This window comes from Prionailurus viverrinus, chromosome D3, assembly GCF_022837055.1.
Source record: "Prionailurus viverrinus isolate Anna chromosome D3, UM_Priviv_1.0, whole genome shotgun sequence".
Lineage (NCBI taxonomy): Eukaryota > Metazoa > Chordata > Mammalia > Carnivora > Felidae > Prionailurus > Prionailurus viverrinus.
This window is the reverse complement of record NC_062572.1, coordinates 28,116,389-28,133,849: the sequence shown is the minus strand read 5'-3', so window position 1 is coordinate 28,133,849 and position 17,461 is coordinate 28,116,389. Positions and strand designations below refer to the sequence as shown.

The 17,461-nt window shown below is 45.6% G+C and overlaps 1 protein-coding gene across 7 annotated transcripts in view; it reads left to right on the top strand.

Annotated features, from left to right (window-relative positions):
- SGSM1 (small G protein signaling modulator 1) overlaps window positions 1-15,615 on the top strand; it is a 94,621-nt gene extending 79,006 nt beyond the window's left edge. For 6 of the 7 annotated variants that reach the window (XM_047827587.1, XM_047827588.1, XM_047827593.1 and 3 more), the window contains 4 exons: window positions 5,530-5,639; window positions 6,293-6,389; window positions 7,791-7,958; window positions 13,409-15,615. In XM_047827587.1, the coding sequence (XP_047683543.1) occupies window positions 5,530-5,639; window positions 6,293-6,389; window positions 7,791-7,958; window positions 13,409-13,497 (464 nt within the window). In that variant the 3' untranslated portion in view covers window positions 13,498-15,615. Of the gene's footprint in view, window positions 1-51; window positions 1,310-5,529; window positions 5,640-6,292; window positions 6,390-7,790; window positions 7,959-13,408 lie in introns of those variants that run through there. The other variant, XM_047827591.1, reaches the window with a different exon arrangement.
- Window positions 15,616-17,461: the final 1,846 nt, after the last annotated feature.

Here is a 17,461-nt window from a genome sequence, read left to right as displayed (position 1 = left end):
TAGGGAAATAGAAAGGCTTGTTGTTCCATGTTAGTCCACACTTATCACCAGGTGCCCGACACCCAGCCAGGCCTTTGCTAGCCACTGATTGCACAGACATGAAGGGGAGCAAAGAAAAACCCACACCCAGATGTCTTCACTGGTGAATTCTACCAAACACTTAAAGAAGAATTAATACCAGTTCTCCACAAGCTCTTCCAAAAAAACAATAGGAGGGAATACTTCCCAACTCATTCTATAAGGCCAGTCCTTATATGAAGACCCACTGGTACCTTGATACTAATATCGGACAAAGATATCACAAGAAAAGAAAACTACTGAGTGATGTCCTTGATGAATATAAAGACAAAAACCCTCAGCAAAACACTAGCAAATTGAATCTAGCAAGATCTAGAAGAGACTATATACCATAACCAAATGGGATTTATCCCAGGAAAACAAGACTGGTTCAATGAATGAAAATCAATCAGTATAATTCACCAGATTAATAGAATAAAGGACGAAAATGACACAATCATCTTAGTTGACAAAGAAATGGCATTTGACCAAATTCGACACCCTTTCATGTTAAAAACTCTCCACAAACTAGGAATCGAAGGAAATTTCATGAGCACAGTAAAAGGCACCCAAGGAAATCCTACAGCTTGTTCATACTCAATGGTGAGAAACTGAATGCTTTCCCCCAAGATCACAGATAAGACACAGATGTCCACTTTTGCCACAAAAGGTTCTAGACAGGACAATTAGGGAAGCAAAAGAAATAAAAGGTAGCCATACTGGAAAGGAAGTAAAACTATCTCTACTTGCAGAAGATCTGATTTTTATATACAGATAATCCTAAGGTATAAAAAATAATCTTAGAGCTAATAAACAAGTTCAGCAAGGTTGCAAGATACAAGATATGTATACAAAAGTCATTTGTACGTCTATACATTTGCATTGGACAATGCAAAAACAAAATTAGGAAGGCATTTACATTTGTAATACTATCTAAAGGAAGACCCTTAGGAATAAATTGAACAGAAGAAGTGGAAGCTTTGCAGGTTCAATTCCAGACTGCTGTAATACAGCAAATATTGCGATAAAGCGAGTCAAATGAAGTTTTTGGTTTCTGAGTGCATGTACAAGTCACGAGTACACTACCCTGTAGTCCGTTAGCATTATGCCTAGAAAAATAATGTTCATGCCTTAATTTAAAAATCCTTTATTGCTAAAAAATGGTAGCCGTCATCTGAGCTTTCGGCAAGTCATAATCACTGGTTACAGATCATCATAACAAATATAATAATGAAAAAGCTTGAAACGTTGCAAGAATTATCAAAATGTGAAACAGAGACCCAAAGTGAGCAAATACTGTTTGGAAAATGACGCCGATGGACTTTCTCAATGCAGGGTTGCCACAAACCGTCAATTTGTAAAAAATGCAGTATCTGGAAAGTGCAATAAAATGAGGTATGCCTGTATGCCAAAACTGTAGAACATTGTTTTTAAAAAAAATTGAGGATCTAAATAAATGGAAAGACACCTCATGTTGGTGAGTCGGGAGACTTAGTATTGTTAAGATGGCAGAGTGCTTTCCAAATTGATCTGGATTCGGTGTGATCCCTATCAGCACCCCAGTTGCAGTTTTTGCACAAATGGGCAAGCTGACCCTAAAACTCATTTGAAAATGCAAGGGACCAGGAGTAGCAAAACCAGTTTTGAAAAAGGAGAAGGTATCAGGGGACACACAGTTCCCAATTTCAAAACCTATTACAAAGTTACAGTAATAAAGAGAGTGTGGTAGTCCCACAGGGATAGACATGCAGATCAGTAGAATAGAACTGGCAGTCCAGAAATAAGCATTTCTGGAGTGCCTGGGTGGCTCAGTCGGTTGAGCACCGACTTTGGCTTAGGTCATGATCTCGTGGCTCGTGAGTTCAAGCCCCTCGTCGGACTCTGTGCTGACAGCTCGGAGCCTGGAGCCTGCTTCGGATTCTGTGTCTCCCTCTCTCTCTGCCCTTCCCCAACTCACACTCCGTCCCTCTCTCTCATAAAAATAAATAAACATTAAAAAATAGATCATAGACCTAAATGTAAGAATGAAAACTACAAAATTATAAGAAAACACAGGCGTACATCTTTGTGACCTTGGGTTTGTGTCCTTGGGTATTAAGCAATGATTTCTTAGATATGACACCAAAAGAATAAAGCGACAAAATTAAAATGGAATGGGACTTGAACAGAATTTAAAACTGTTGTGCTTCAAAGGGCACCGTCAGGAAAATGAAGAGAGCCCAAAGAATGGAGGAAAATACTTGCAAATCACATACATCATACAGGGAACTTATATCCAAAATATGTAAAGGGGGGCACCCGGGTGGCTCAGTCGGTTAAGCCTGAGTCTCGATTTTGGCTCAAGTCATGCTCTCATGGTCGTGAAATGGAGCCCTACGTCAGGCTCCGGGCTGGGTGTGGAGCCTCCCTCTCCCTTTGACCCTCCCCCACTCATGCTATATAAATAAATAAATAAATAAATAAATAAATAAATAAATAAATCTATCAAATCAATCAAATCAGTCAATCAATCAATAAAAATATGTAAAGCGCTTTTACAATTCAATAATGAAAAGATAAATAACCCAATTAAAAATGAGCAAAAGGTGTGACTAGATATTTCTCAACAGAATGAAAGACATACATGTAGCCAGTAAGCATATTAAAAGATGCTCAACATCTTTACTCGGTAGGGAAATGCAGATTAGAACCACAATGAGATTCCACTTCATGCCCACTAAATGGCTAGAATGAAAACAATGGAAAATATCAAGTGTTAGTGACAATACGAAGACATTGTCTCTGAGATTTTGAAAGCAGACTGGCAGTTCTGCATAATGTTGAAGGTGGAGTTACTGGAGGACCCAGCAGTTTGGTTCCTAAGTATATCCCCAAGAGAAATGAAAACGCAGTGTTCGCACAAACACTCTGTGTGAGCATGTGCACAGCAGCGTTATTCACAATCGCCCCAAAGTGGAAACAACCCAAGTGTTCATCAGTGGATGCATGCATAACCAAAATGTGGTATAGCCCTGCAATGATAAAAAAAAAGAACGATTTGGCAAAAAAAAAAAAAAAAAAAAAGAACGATTTGACACTTGCTATAGTGCGAAACCTCAAAGAGGCTCTGCTAAGTGAAAAAAGCCAGACACAAAAGGCCACATAGCATATGATTCCATTTATTTGAAATGTCCAGAAGAGGCAAATCTGTAGAGGCAAAATAGACTAATGGTTGACAGGGCCAGGGAGCGGGCGGGGGTGGGGGGTGCGGGATGGGCCATGACTGCTGATGTGTGCAGGTGTCTTTTGGGGGTGATGGAAGCGTTCCCACCTTAGAGATGATGGTTGCACAATTCTGTGAACATGCTAAAAACCTGAGCTGTACATTTGAAATGGTGGATGTTAATGCGATGTACATCTCAATAAGACTGTTAAATAAATGGGCAGCATAACTCCCTAGTCCTTAGACATGGGTTGTGCACAGTGACTTCTTCCAAAATGTTCAGCATAGAAGGGGGTGCAGGCAGGAGGGAAACTGTGGTGGAGAAACCTAACACTGCATCAGCCAGGTGACCAAAATCAGCATTAACAGTCATAAATCATGTGGATGGCAGGTGCCCTTGACATGATGTGTTTAAAATGGCACGTTACCCACGTGGTCTTTCGCTCAATAACCCCAAAAGCCAGTATCATCGTGAGAACAACATCCAACAAATTCCAGTAGAGAAGCATCCCTTAGAATATGTGACAACCACTCTCACAACTGCCAAGGTCATCACAAACAAGGAAAGCCTGAGAAACTTCTATCCCCGAAATGAGCCCCAGGAGAGATAATACCTGTGTGTAATGTGTTATCCTGGTTGGCTTCTTGGAACAGAAAATAAACAAAATTATGGAGTTTAGTTAATAATGTATCATCAGCGGGTTGTTAATTGTAACAAATGTAGTATACAGAAATTGTCCCTACTCCTTTCTCAGCTTTTCTAGAAGTCTAAAACTGTTCTAAAAAAATCAAGTCTTTTTATTTAAAAAATTTTTTTTAATGTTTATTTATTTTTAAGAGAGAGAGCACGAGCAGGGGAGGGGAAGAGAGAGAGGGAGACACAGAATCCAAAGCAGGCTCCAGTCTCTGAGCTGTCAGCATAGAGCCCGACACAGGGCTCAAACCCATGAACCATGAGATCATGACCTGAGCCGAATTCGGATGCCTAACCAATTGAGCCACCCAGGCACCCGTGAAAAATAGAGTGTTTTTAAAAATGAATGAGGTCTTACTGTGCCTTGGGAAACCTTCCAGTCTAGTGTAACTTTCTCCAGAGTTACCAGGTACTAAGAGAAAAAAAAAGGTATCATTTTCAAGTAAAGTTTTCTAAACGCTGGCTCATAAACAATATGAAACAGGTTTCTTTATTGCAGGACTTCTCAGAGCCTTTACTTTTCAATATATGTAGTCACTCTCTAGCATTTCCCAGAGTTATTGGACTCTTTGCATAATGCCTGTCAGCGCCTTTCCAGTATTGACAATTGCTGTTTTAATCCAGCGATTCCCAGCCTTGAGAATTTCATGAACTGGTAGAATTTTGAAAAAGAAAAAAAAAAGTTTGGGGACCAAGAAAACATCATCAACTTTTTATTAGAGCAAAGTAGGGATCTTTAATTATTTTCTTTTATTTTTTTATACATTAAATGTTCATTGAGCTTAAAATCCATAAAACCCCCAAACTAAATAATGTAAATGTCCAACAAGAAAAGAATAGATAAATTGTGCTCTAGTCATACAATGGAATACCAGTCAGCAATACACATGCATGAACTAATACACTAAAGCATCTAAAAGTATATATACCGGGGCGTCTGGGTGGCTCAGTCAGTTGAGCGTCTGACTTCGGCTCAGGTCGTGATCTCGCGGTCTGTGAGTTCGAGCCCCGCGTCGGGCTGTGTGCTGACAGCTCAGAGCCTGGAGCCTGCTTCGGATTCTGTGTCTCCCTCTCTCTCTGCCCCTCCTCTGCTCATGCTCGCTCTCTCTCTCTCTCTCTCTCTCTCGCTCTCTGTTAAAAATAAATAAACATTAAAAAAAATTTTGTAAGTATGTATACTGAGTGGAAGACGCTACAGATAAGAAATACATACTTGATTATTCCCTTCATAAAGTTCTAGAAGAAGGAATAGGATGCTGACATACAGAGTTGAAGGAAAGAGATCGCAGATGGTACCAATTGGCAACTAGGGATCTTTTAGAAAAAGAGCATCTGGTATCACCATTATTTCCTAAAAGAAAGGCTATTTCAACCCCTCCAAGGAGGGAAGTATGTATTTAGATTGCAGAACATCCCCTGAAGTGCAATACGCTAACACTCCATCGTCTCTATGTTTGTCCTTCGGCTGTGGGTTTCAAGAACCAGCTTGGAGCCTTCGACCTTGGGATCACCTTGGGAGCTTGGGGTTCCTTGGGCAGTGGCAGCATTGGCCGTTTCTGCTGTGCTCTTTCCCCAGAGGCCCTGGCCTTCAGCTGCTTCACGGAGCTCATGAAGAGGATGAACCAGAACTTTCCCCATGGGGGCGCCATGGACACGCACTTTGCCAACATGAGGTCGCTGATCCAGGTTTGACCCAGTCCCGTTCAACAGTATAACTTATTCCAGCTCAGCCTGATGGACCCCAAATCAACTTCAGAGCCACACTTCGTGTAATGCAGCACAAGCCAGTTCATTCCATTTTGTTCATCCCATCGTTCATTCATGGACATTTGGGTGGTTTCCACTTTTTGGCTCTTGTGGATTGTGCTGCTGGGAAGATTCGCTTACAGGTTTTTATGTGGACAGATGTTTTCATTTCTCTTGGTGATACACTCAGGAGTGAGGTGACAGCTGCACCGTGTTACGTTCCCACCGGCCACGTGCCGGAGTCCCAGCTTCTCTCCTTCCTCACTGACACTTGGTTGTCCATCATTTTGGTTCTTGCCATCCTAGCGTGTGTGCAGTGGTGTCTCATTACGGTTTAGATTCGCATTTTCCTGACTCATCCCACTGAGCATCTGTCATGTGCTTTGTGGATCTTTACTTGCAGGTCTTTAGAGAAGTCACTGGGGTTGACTTGAGCTGGGTTGATTTTCACTTCAAATCTTCTGCCCGTTTTTTAGCTCCACCTGGTTGTAGGGGCTGTAGTGGGGTCCGGTATGAGGATGTGCCCTCATTCTGTCCCCTCTGGTCCAGCCTCTTGCCGGGAAGCTGATGCCAACCTTTTCTCCCGCTGGCAGATTCTGGACTCTGAGCTCTTTGAGTTGATGCATCAGAACGGGGACTACACTCACTTCTACTTCTGCTACCGCTGGTTCCTGCTGGATTTCAAGCGAGGTATGGACTTCAAAGTGGGGTCTTGTTCCCAGAGTCTTGGCAGCAGACCCTCAGGGAACAGGTACCGAGGAGGCGAGGGCGGGAGTGTTGCAGCAGAGCCAGAGGAAGAGAGTAACACCCAGTTATCACACTGTGACTGTTGGCTCTCCTGCCTTATTTCTCAGTGACACCGCGCAGTAGGTGTTGTTACTGGAACAGGATTCTCGCACAGAGAGTCGTGACACCCAGGCTTTTCTTTCCAGGAAGCAGCTTTATTCCCGCCGCCACCGCTCATTTGGGTTCGTACCCAAAGAACCGAGCCTCGAACGCCACGTGGCATAGTTTTTTTTTATATATGTTTCACCTCTGTGTCTCCCATACGTGGGAACACACAAACATGCGGTCTGATTAAGGGGTCTCATGTCACAAGGTCGTGAGGGATGTTGTCATGTACGCACATTAGCCAGGTTACCTTGAGGTTTTTTGTCCTTCCTTAGGGAGGGGACCCCGCCACATTACAGTCCCCATTTTACAGATGGGGAAACCAAGGCTGAAAATCGAATTCAGAGGTAGGACCGGCAGAGCCAGGATCTTAGGCCGCCTCTGTCTAGCCCCCAAGCCCAGTTAGTTCTCTTCCATTCTATTCTGCCGCCTTTCATAGACAAGGTGCCCCAAAGCTCACGCAGCATGGTGCACATGTGACTTGGAAATGACGTGGGGCACAGCACACTGCTATTGTGCAGAGTCGGAGTGATACTCATAAGAGTATCTACCCTGCGGGAAGGCATTTTTAATGCGCCGGGCAGTGTGTGCTGAGCCATTTGTATGTATTATCTTTGCAAGCCTCACCCCACGTACAGAGGAGGAGAGAGAGAGGCTCTTGGTAGAGGCTTGGGCTAGCCCAAGGTCACCTTGCCAGCAAGTGGTGGGGCTGGATTCAGACTGAGTTTAGTGGACATAGGAAGCCTTGCTCTCAACCATTGCTCTCTCCAGTTTCTTGACTAGCCCCAGAGGCAACAGCCAGCTCCGCATTTGTACAGGAGTAAGAGAATACCCCTCTGGGTGCTAAGGAGATACAAGGTGCAGGGAGAAAAAGGGGATGCTAGTCAAAGGGCAGGGACAGGTCGGTGTAAATCAGACCTGATTATGCCGGGTTCCTCCCCTTCCAGAAGCTGGAAACTTACATCCCCCCTAGTCTGCATAACCTCCTCTACAGATGGGGAAAACGGAGGCTTCCGACGGTCAAATGACAGAGTCTGGGTCTCCTACCTCCTGACCTGAGTTCTGCCTGCTCTCTGCGGTGCTAGGACAGAAGTGAAGGAAGGACACAGCTGGCCTGGGATTTTCCCAGAGGGAGGGCAGCACCGTGAGCTCTGTGGCTGACCCTCTCCCCACGCATGTGCATACTGGTGTCTCACGCAGAACTTGTCTACGATGACGTCTTCTCTGTCTGGGAGACCATCTGGGCAGCCAAGCACGTCTCGTCCGCCCACTACGTCCTGTTCATCGCGCTGGCTCTGGTGGAGGTCTACCGTGACATCATCTTGGAGAACAATATGGATTTCACAGACATCATCAAATTCTTTAACGGTACCCACATGACTACGGTGTCATCTGAGGGGTGCGGGCTTCTGACAGGCCCCTTCGTGGGGCCTCGGAGGGGATATGGGGGGGTTCCGCCCACTTCTTATGTCTATTTCCAAATGGAGGGGTTGACATAACACTGAGAATGCATTTTTCTCAAGAATCTAGCAGAAGGAGCATGAATGTTGAAATAAGGCTCAGGGGCAAACCCTGGCTCTCCCACCAGCCAGCTATGCCCACAGATAAGCCGTTTCCCATCTGCTTCTTCATCTGTAAAATGGAATAAGAGCGTCTGCTTCGGAGGGTTGATATGTACAAAAGCAGGCATGGGAAGGCATTTGAAGTGCATGAGAAGGGCACAGCCATTGAAATCAGACAGATAATGGATTCTGATCCCAGCCACTCGGGTGCTGTGTGACTTTGGGCCACTGACTTTATGTCTCTGGGCTTCAGATTCCTTGAGGTAGAATGCTACTAACACCTCCCTCACAGAGAGGTTCGGACAATTAAATGAGACAACATGGATAAAGCCTATCACATGATACCCAGCTCATATGAGGGGCCCCATAGCTGGAAGCTATTGCTACTGTTATCACTATTTAAAATTTTTTTAAGAATAAGGGGTGTCTGGGTGGCTTAGTCAGTTAAGTATTTGACTTCAGCTCAGGTCATGATCTTGGGGTCTGTGAGTTCGAGCCCCACATCAGGCTCTGTGCTGACAGCTTGGAGCCTGCTTCAGATTCTGAGTCTCCCTCTCTCTCTGCCCTTTCACCGCTTGGTCTCTCTCTCTCTCTCTCTCTCTCTCTCTCTCTCTCTCAAAACCAAACATTAAAAAATATTTTTTAATGTTTTAAGACAAAAAAAAATTTTTTTTTAAAGAGGGAGGGCGCCTGGCTGGCTCAGTCGGTAGAGCATGAGACTCTTGATCTCAGGGTCATGAGTCCCAGCCCCACATTGGACGTAGAGGCTTCTTAAAGATTAAAAAAAATTTTAATTTTTTAAAACCTAAAGCAAAGGAAGGAAGAAAAAAAAAGCCACCTTTGACCTTACCCCAGAAACATGATTTTTCTTTAATAAGCTTTTTATTTTGGAATAACTGTAGATTTACAGAGAAGTTGCAGATATAGTACAAAGAATTCCTGCCCTCCTTCACTCAGCCACCCCTCAGGTCTCTGCGTTGCCTGGTCCTAGAACTTTTCTCACGACTAAGAAATTAACATCGGTACATTACTATTAACAAAACTACAGACTTTGATTTCACCTGATGCCCTTTTTCTGCTCCAACATTTTCCAACCCAAGAAACCACATGGCATTTAGTGGGTTCAATAGAAAACCTTTTTTTCCCCTCTCATCTTTTCCAGTCATGTATTTGTTACCATCGCAGAATCCAATTGTATCCCATTTTTTCCACTTAATACTTTAAATTTTTAAATTTTTTTAATGTTTACTTATTTTTGAGAGAGAGAGAGAGACAGAGCTCAAGAGGGGAAGGGCCAGAGAGAGAGGGAGACAGAATCAGAAGCAGGTTCCAGGCTCCAAGCTGTCAGCACAGAGCCCGACACGGGGCTCGAATTCACGAACCACGAGATCATGACCTGAGCAGAAGTCGGACACTTAACTGACTGAGCCACCCAGGGGCCCCTCATTTAATACTTTAACAAGTGTCTTCCATTTAATCATTTTTTAAGGCTGTCGAGGGTCCCTATAGCCACTGTCTGCAACATAAGGAACCGTCCCTATTGTTGGGTAGCTAGATTGTTTTCAGTTTGAGGGTGTGATTGAGAAAACAAAGTGCCCTTTATGCCTCTATAAAATTTTCACAGCACCCCAGGCCAAAAGTTCCATTTAGCAAGTAGTTAGATCCCAACCACTTGATAACTATTTATATCCCAACAGCGTAGCAGCTGTTTGCAAAAATGATACCTGTTGGTCCAAAGAAAATAATATCTTTATGTCATTCTCTTTTTTCGTAAGTTTATTTACTTATTTTTGAGGGAGACAGAGACACCACGAGTGTGAGAGGGGCAGGGAGAGAGGGAGATTCCAAAGCAGGCTCCGTGCGGTCAGCACAGAGCCAGACACAGGTCTCAAACTCACGAAACTGATTTCATGACCTGAGCGGAAAGAAACCAAGAGTCAGATGCTCAACCGACTGAGCCACCCAGGCGCCTCTTTATGTCATTCTTAAATAAGCACAACAATTAATGGGATATGTGCACCTGTTCGGCATTGCACAGCTTCTCAAACACTGGAACCAGATTAGACACCCTCACCTTCATGTATTTCCTGTTTCACAGTGATTTTCTCATGGTTTTTGCTTTTTCTCAAACTTGCTTAACTGCTTACAGAAAACCTAGCGTTACAAAGATATGAAGTCATTGATAGGCATGTAGGGCAGTGTGTGACCTCCCTGATGCTACCAGTTTATGTGGTGTTGAACAGATATGGAATATCATTATGTTTTCCTCACAACGTACAGAAGTGGCACCCTGGGGTACCTTGGTAGCCAGTTTGGGAACCATGTCTTAAGGCCCTTTTTTTTTTTCATCCAGTAAATGATTTTTTTTAAGTTTTATTTGCTTATTTTGAGAGAGAAAGAGAGAGAGAGAGAGAGAGAGAGTGTGTGTGTGTGTGTGTGTGTGTGTGTGTGTGTGTATGTGTGCACGCAGGGACGGGTAGAGAAAGGAAGAGAGAGAGAAGCCCAAGCAGGGTCCGCACTGTGAGCACAGAGCCTGATGCAGGGCTTGAACTCATGAACTGTGAGATCATGATCTGCAAAACCAAGAGTTGGACGCTCAACTGACTGAGCCACCCAGGCACCCCAATCCAATAAATGATTTCTTTATGATAAACGTCTAGGTTTAGGATTATTCCGCTTTCAAGATCCGATCATTTTATGTGGCTCGCTATTTATTTATTTATTTATTTATTTAGTATTGGCTACATTTTTATTTAGCATTTAGTATACAATATATAATATTTAATATAGTATAAGTATAGTATTGTCAAAGTCACTAGGCATTTCCACTTTTATATATATGTGTGTGTGTGTATATATATAATTTATTGTCAAACTGGTTTCCATAAAACACCTAGTGCTCATCACAACAGGTGCCCTCTTCAATGCCCATCACCCACCCTCCCCTTTCCCACACCCCCCATCAACCCTCAGTTTGTTCTCAGTATTTAAGTTTCTTATGGTTTGCCTCCCTCTCTCTGTGTAACTTTTTTTCCCCCTTCTCCTTCCCCCTGGTCTTCTGTTAAGTTTCTCAGGATCCGCATATAAGTGAAAACATACGGTATCTGTCTTTCTCTCTATGACTTATTTCACTCAGAATAACCCTCTCCAGTTCCATCCATGTTGCTACAAATGGCCAGATTTCATTCTTTCTCATTGCCAAGTAGTATTCCATTGTATATATAAATCCATTCGTCAGTTGATGGACATTCAGGCTCTTCCCATAATTTGGCTATTGTTGAGAGTGCTGCTATAAACATTGGGGTGCAAGTGCCCCTATGCATCAGCACTCCTGTATCCCTTGGGTAAATTCCTAGCAGTGCTATTGCTGGGTCATAGGGTAATTCTATTTTTAATTTTTTGAGGAACCTCCACACTGTTTTGCAGAGCGGCTGTACCAGCTTGCATTCCCACCAACAGTGCAAGAGGATTCCCATTTCCCCACATCCTCTCCAGCATCTGTAGTCTCCTGATTTGTTTATGTTAGCCACTCTGATTGGCGTGAAGTGGTATCTCAGTGTGGTTTGATTTGTATTTCCCTGATGAGGAGTGGTGTTGAGCATCTTTTCATGTGCCTGTTAGCCATCTGGATGTCTTCTTTAGAAAAGTGTCTATTCATGTCTTCTGCCCATTTTCTTCATGGGATTATTTGTTTTTCAGGTGTGGAGTTTGGTGAGTTCTTTATAGATTTTGGATACTAGCCCTTTATCTGATATGTCACTTGCAAATATCTTTTCCCATTCCATCGGTTGCCTTTTAGTTTTGTTGATTGTTTCCTTTACAGTGCAGAAGCTTTTTATCTTGATGAGGTCCCAGTAGTTCATTTTTGCTTTTAATTCCCTTGCCTTTGGAGATGTGTCAAGTGCGAAATTGCTGCGGCTGAGGTCAAAGAGGTTGTTGCCTGCTTTCTTCTCTAGGGTTTTGATGGTTTCCTGTCTCACAGTCAGGTCCTTCATCCATGTTGAGTTTATTTTTGTGAACGGTGTAAGACAGTTCTCTAGTTTCATTCTTCTGCATGTTGCTGTCCAGTTCTCCCAGCACCATTTGTTAAAGAGACTGTCTTTTTTCCATTGGATATTCTTTCCTGCATTGTCAAAGATGAGTTGGCCATACATTTGTGGGTCCAGTTCTGGAGTCTCTGTTCTATTCCATTGGTCTATGTGTCTGTTCTCGTGCCAATACCATACTGTCTTGATGATTACAGCTTTGTAGTAGAGGCTAAAGTCTGGGATTGTGATGCCTCCCGCTTTGGTCTTCTTCTTCAATATTACTTTTGGGGTGTCTGGGTGGTTCAGTCGGTTAAGCGTCCGACTTCGGCTCACGTCATGATCTCACGGTTCATGGGTTCGAGCCCCGCGTTGGGCTCTGTGCTACCAGCTTGGAGCCTGGATCCTGCTTCGGATTCTGTGTCTCCCTCTCTCTCTGCCCCTCCCCTGCTCATACTCTTTCTCTCTCTCAAAAATGAATAATAAAGACTAAAAAAAATTTTTTTTCTAAATATTACTTTGGCTATTTGGGGTCTTTCGTGGTTCCATACAAATTTTAGGATTGCTTGTTCTAGCTTCGAGAAGAATGCTGGTGCAATTTTGATTGGGATTGCATTGAATGTGTAGATTGCTTTGGGTAGTATTGACATTTTAACAATATTTATTCTTCCAACCCATGAGCACGGAATGTTTTTCCATTTCTTTGCATCTTCTTCAGTTTCCTTCATAAGCTTTCTATAGTTTTCAGCATACAGATCTTTGACATCTTTGGTTAGGTTTATTCCTAGGTATTTATGTGGCACTTAAAAAAAATTTTTTTTTTGCTCCCCCCTCTCCTGTTGCTTCCTTCTTTTGTATCTTTTAACACCTGCCATGTGCCCAGCATGGTTTTCTCAAAAGGTTCCCAGTCATCATGTTTACACGAGGCAAGGCGAGTGGGAAAATGTAACTCTTTTCAAGCACTGTGAGCCAACATCATGTCGTTTGATCTCACGGCAGCCTCGTGAAGTAGATGCTGTTGCAATCCCCATTTTACAGATGAGGAAACTAAGGCCCAAAGATGCAGGCCTTCTCCAAAGTGTCTGCTTCTGGAACTCCTCTGGAGATGATGCCAGATGAGGAGGAGGAGGATGCCCCAGGGACACCCCCCCCCTCCCTTCTAGAAGGTGCAAGTGACCTAAGGATGGACACAGAAGGAGGCTCATGAGATTTTTGCCTTCTGCTCTTTCAGAAATGGCTGAGCGGCACAACACCAAACACGTCCTGAAGCTGGCCCGGGACCTCGTGTACAAGGTGCAGACTCTGATTGAGAACAAGTGAGGGCCACCTCACCCCGGCCCTGTCAGCCGTGCCGCCACCCACCTGTCCAGCCCGCTTTTCCTCCCGGCTGCCCCGGGAGCGAGGTCCTGGTGTCTGTTCGTGAGCATGGACTTCTGTGCAGAGAGAAACTGCCCCAACTTTGGCCGCCAGGCAGGTGGGGTCGAGGGTTTGCCCCTTGAGTTCAGCCTTACGTTTTCCTGTTTGACCAAAGATTGTCCAAGTCTGGGATTTCTCCCTTGTGGGAGTTGGGGTACGTCAGTGGATGGAGGGAACAGTTTCGTTTGTGGTCTCCAGAATGGTTGCCTCTCTCTTATTCTGTCCCAACCCCTCCAAACTGTTCCGTCAGGGGAGACTTGGAGAAGGAGTTTTTCTTGGGGAACTAGTGTAGGAGAGGTCTGTGGGGCTACCTCTATACTCTGAAAGGGGCCTCTGGAGATGTCCCAGAACAGGGCCGGCAGGCAGGCTTGGAGCAGAGTTTCCGCACCTCCCTCGGTGCTGTTGACAGGGTGCTGGGTGAACCGTCTTCTGAGAGGGGTCGTCCTGTGCATTGTTGGAAGGTAAGCAGCATCGCTGGCCTCTGCCTGCAAGATGCCAGTAGCGCCCCCTCCCCAACCCAGCTGTGACAACCCGAAGGGTTTGCAGATTTTGCCACATGTCCCCACTTGAGAACCAGTGGCGTAGAGGAGGGGCTGCAAGTGTATCTCCTTCCCCCCCTTTTGTTTAACCACCTGCTCCTGAGGCTTTCTCCCACTTAGAAAAGGCACACAGGAGTCCACATCTCTTTCGGGACCTGGATTCTGTTTGTTGTGGTCTCTCATGTTTTTTCTCCTCCACCTGACCCCAGGAGAGACTTCTTTCCTTCTTTTCAAGAAAGCCTCTGCCTGAGAGGCTCCCTGGAGAGGGAGGGAAGGGCAGAAGGGTGGAACAGTGAGAAGTGTGGTAGGTGTGAGTTAGCCCGAGGTCCCGCCCAAAGCTCTCCAGGCAGGGTGGGGTCCACATCCGTTTCTTCACCTCCTAGGGAAGATCTCGCCTCTCCTTCTGCACTTTGGGTCTGATGCTCCAGAAGTTTGGAAGGTGTGTGTGAGTGGCCGCCACTTCAAGGGAGGTGGGGGAAGCTGGCTTTTCCCTAGGTGCCTTTGATCACTCAGGACAAAGGAAGAACAGGAAGGCAGAGGTCCGCCAGAGTAGACTGTGATGGGTGTTTTCCTTGGAAAATATGCTGATGAACTGGCCCCCGGAACATGGATGGCTAAGTCTGGAAGTGGTCCCCTCCGCATCTTCACACAAAGGGTCGCCAGTCACAAACAGACCCCGAGTTAGCTGGTTCACCCTGCCTACCTGTCCTTTGATAGAGCAGTCCTGCCAGCTCTTTTCTGAGAACACACGTGGGAGAAACAGAGTCAGGGTGGAAGCCTCCTCCCCAGAATGGAAGGTAGGATTTTGGAGAGGGGAGGAGACTCATAAGCACAAGGAAGCATTCACAGAGAGGGTACATTAGTCCTCTGTCCTGAGCAAACCAGGAGGGGGAGGAACCCCTACCCTGTGTGCTTGTGAAGGCTCGCCCCTGGGCACCAGTGCCTTCAACTGCATCCCAACCCCCCAGTCTCCCACGTGGGGCCTCCTGAGCAGGACGGACGAGACCTAAGTGTCCCTTGCCTCTGAAGAATGTTCTCTGTGAAAATTGCACCTCCTGGCTCTGGTCCCCACCTTCCCAAGACGAGGAAAACATGTCCAGATCAAAGTTTTCCTAGCCACTCAGCTCTTCGTTACAGAGGACATTATTTTAGCAAGACCCAGGTCCCAGACCTTCCGATTCTGATTTATTTTTCTCGACAGACTAGTCCCAAAGTATAGCACACAATCTCTTCTCCGCCTTCTCTCGTGATGTTCCAGAGAAGTGTCCGTGGTTGTGATTTGGAACAACTCCTATTTGTTCAGCTTACGGTGTTTATTTTGGTCTCCGTACATCGTGTGTCCTTGTGTCCGGGAATCGAGTGCGTGGGAGTCATTCTGTCCGTGGAGTGCCCTCCTACTTCTCTCAGTGTTGCCAACATATCTTGTAACTGTTTACTGAAGAGTTGTGTCTATATAGAGAGAAAATATATATAAACAGAGAAATGTGTGACTATGGGTTATTTTTTCATTTCTGTGTTTCGGGAATTTTTTTAATGCGTAGGGAAGAAAGGTTTGCTTTTGGAGACTGTGTCCTCCCAACCGCACCCCAGTGGCCCATACCCAGATGGGGACAGAGCCTCATGATAGCTGCCTGGTCTTGCCCCAGGAGGTGCAAGGCAGGTGAAGCACTTCTCACCCCCTTGTATCAGCTGTCACCATGAATAATGCCACGTAACAAACCACCCCAACACTTAGTGGCCTCACACTGCCATTTATTTATTAGCTCTCAATTCTGTGGGTTGACATTATGGGCCGCATTCATCTGAGAGGTTCTTCTGGTCTGAGATGGACTTCTTCATGTGTTTGTGGTCAGCCAAAGGCCAGTGAGGCAATTCTGCCTCCGACAGTTGGCTGACTGTTGGCCAGGAGAGTAGGGGAAACCGGGCCATGTGTCTCTCATCCCCTGGCAGGCCAGCTCAGGCTTGTTTATGTGGCCATGGTGGCAGTTTTTCAAGAGAGCAAGCAGAAGTATGCAAGGCCTTTTGAGACCTAGGCTTGCAATTGGCATAAAGTCATTTCTGCTCTGTTCTGTTGCTCAGGGTAAGTCACATGGCTGAGCTCAGATTCAAAGGAAGGGAAAATAGACTCTACCATTTGGTGGGTGGCTTTGCAGAAGGACATGGCAAAGGAGAATGGATACCATCACAGAAATAATTGAGGCCACTTTTGCAAATGGCCTGCCTGATCCGCCCAGATCCAGGGCACAACACAAGAAAGGTCCCCAGATGGTCAGCCATTTGACTCGAGGTCATACCTGTAAGTTGACACCCACTGAGCTTGCTCAGCTCTCACCCCCAATGTGCCCACAGACGCCCAACTACTCTCCCGTGACCTCCACGGTCCCAACTCGTGGCTACCATTCAGAACCTTAGTCATCAGGCAATGGCGACCTCTCATGGATGTCCACCCCCAGCAGCCTCTGAACATGGGTCAAAGGGAAACAACTAGCTTTCGGCTGCAGAAGCAAAACTCGACTTAACCTAATGAGCACCTGTCAGAATTTCAGGTTTTACGTAGACAAAGTTAGATTTCTAAAGAAGCCCGCAAAATAGAGACAGAGTTGGCAGGTGGCATTGGCAGCCTCGGTGAGTCTGGTCGTCACGTTCTCAGAATATTGCCAGCAGAGGTAAGTCTGAAGGCACGCTGCAGTGGGCGGGTGGGGATTTGTCCTTTGCCAGCTCGGACGGGGGCTTTCTTAGCAGGAAGGTCTGCTCCTTCCTGGGGGAAGCTTCTTTTTTTTTTTTTTTTTTTTTTTAATGTTTATTTATTTTTGAGGGGGTGGGGCAGAGAGAGAGGAGGACACAGAATCCAAAGCAGGCTCCAGGCTCCCAGCAGTCAGCCCAGAGCCCGATGCGGGGCTCAAACCCACGGACTGCCAGACCATGACCTGAGCCGAAGTCAGATGCTCAGCCGACTGAGCCACCCAGGTGACCCTGGGGGGGGGAGAAGCTTTTGAGGGCAAAGACCGGTTCCGATGTCCCGACAGTGCTGCAGAGCTTCCCCAGTATCATTTCTCCAATTCCAGCCATAGTTTGGTACATGTGGCTGTCCTCCCGGAGGGCCCCACCAGGGCTCACAGCTACTGCCTGGCCGCACCAGAGTCAGGCAGCACAGCGCCCCAGTTCTGTGCGCACGAATGTCTGGTTACAGGCACCGTCGACTTACGGTCACTGACGATGTATGTTACGGGAAAAGAAATCTCACAAGAATATTTTTTGTCGTTGCAGAGGCCTTCCTAAGTGCGTGCGTTTGAGCGTTGCATGGACGGGAAGAGGAGTCGTGGATCACT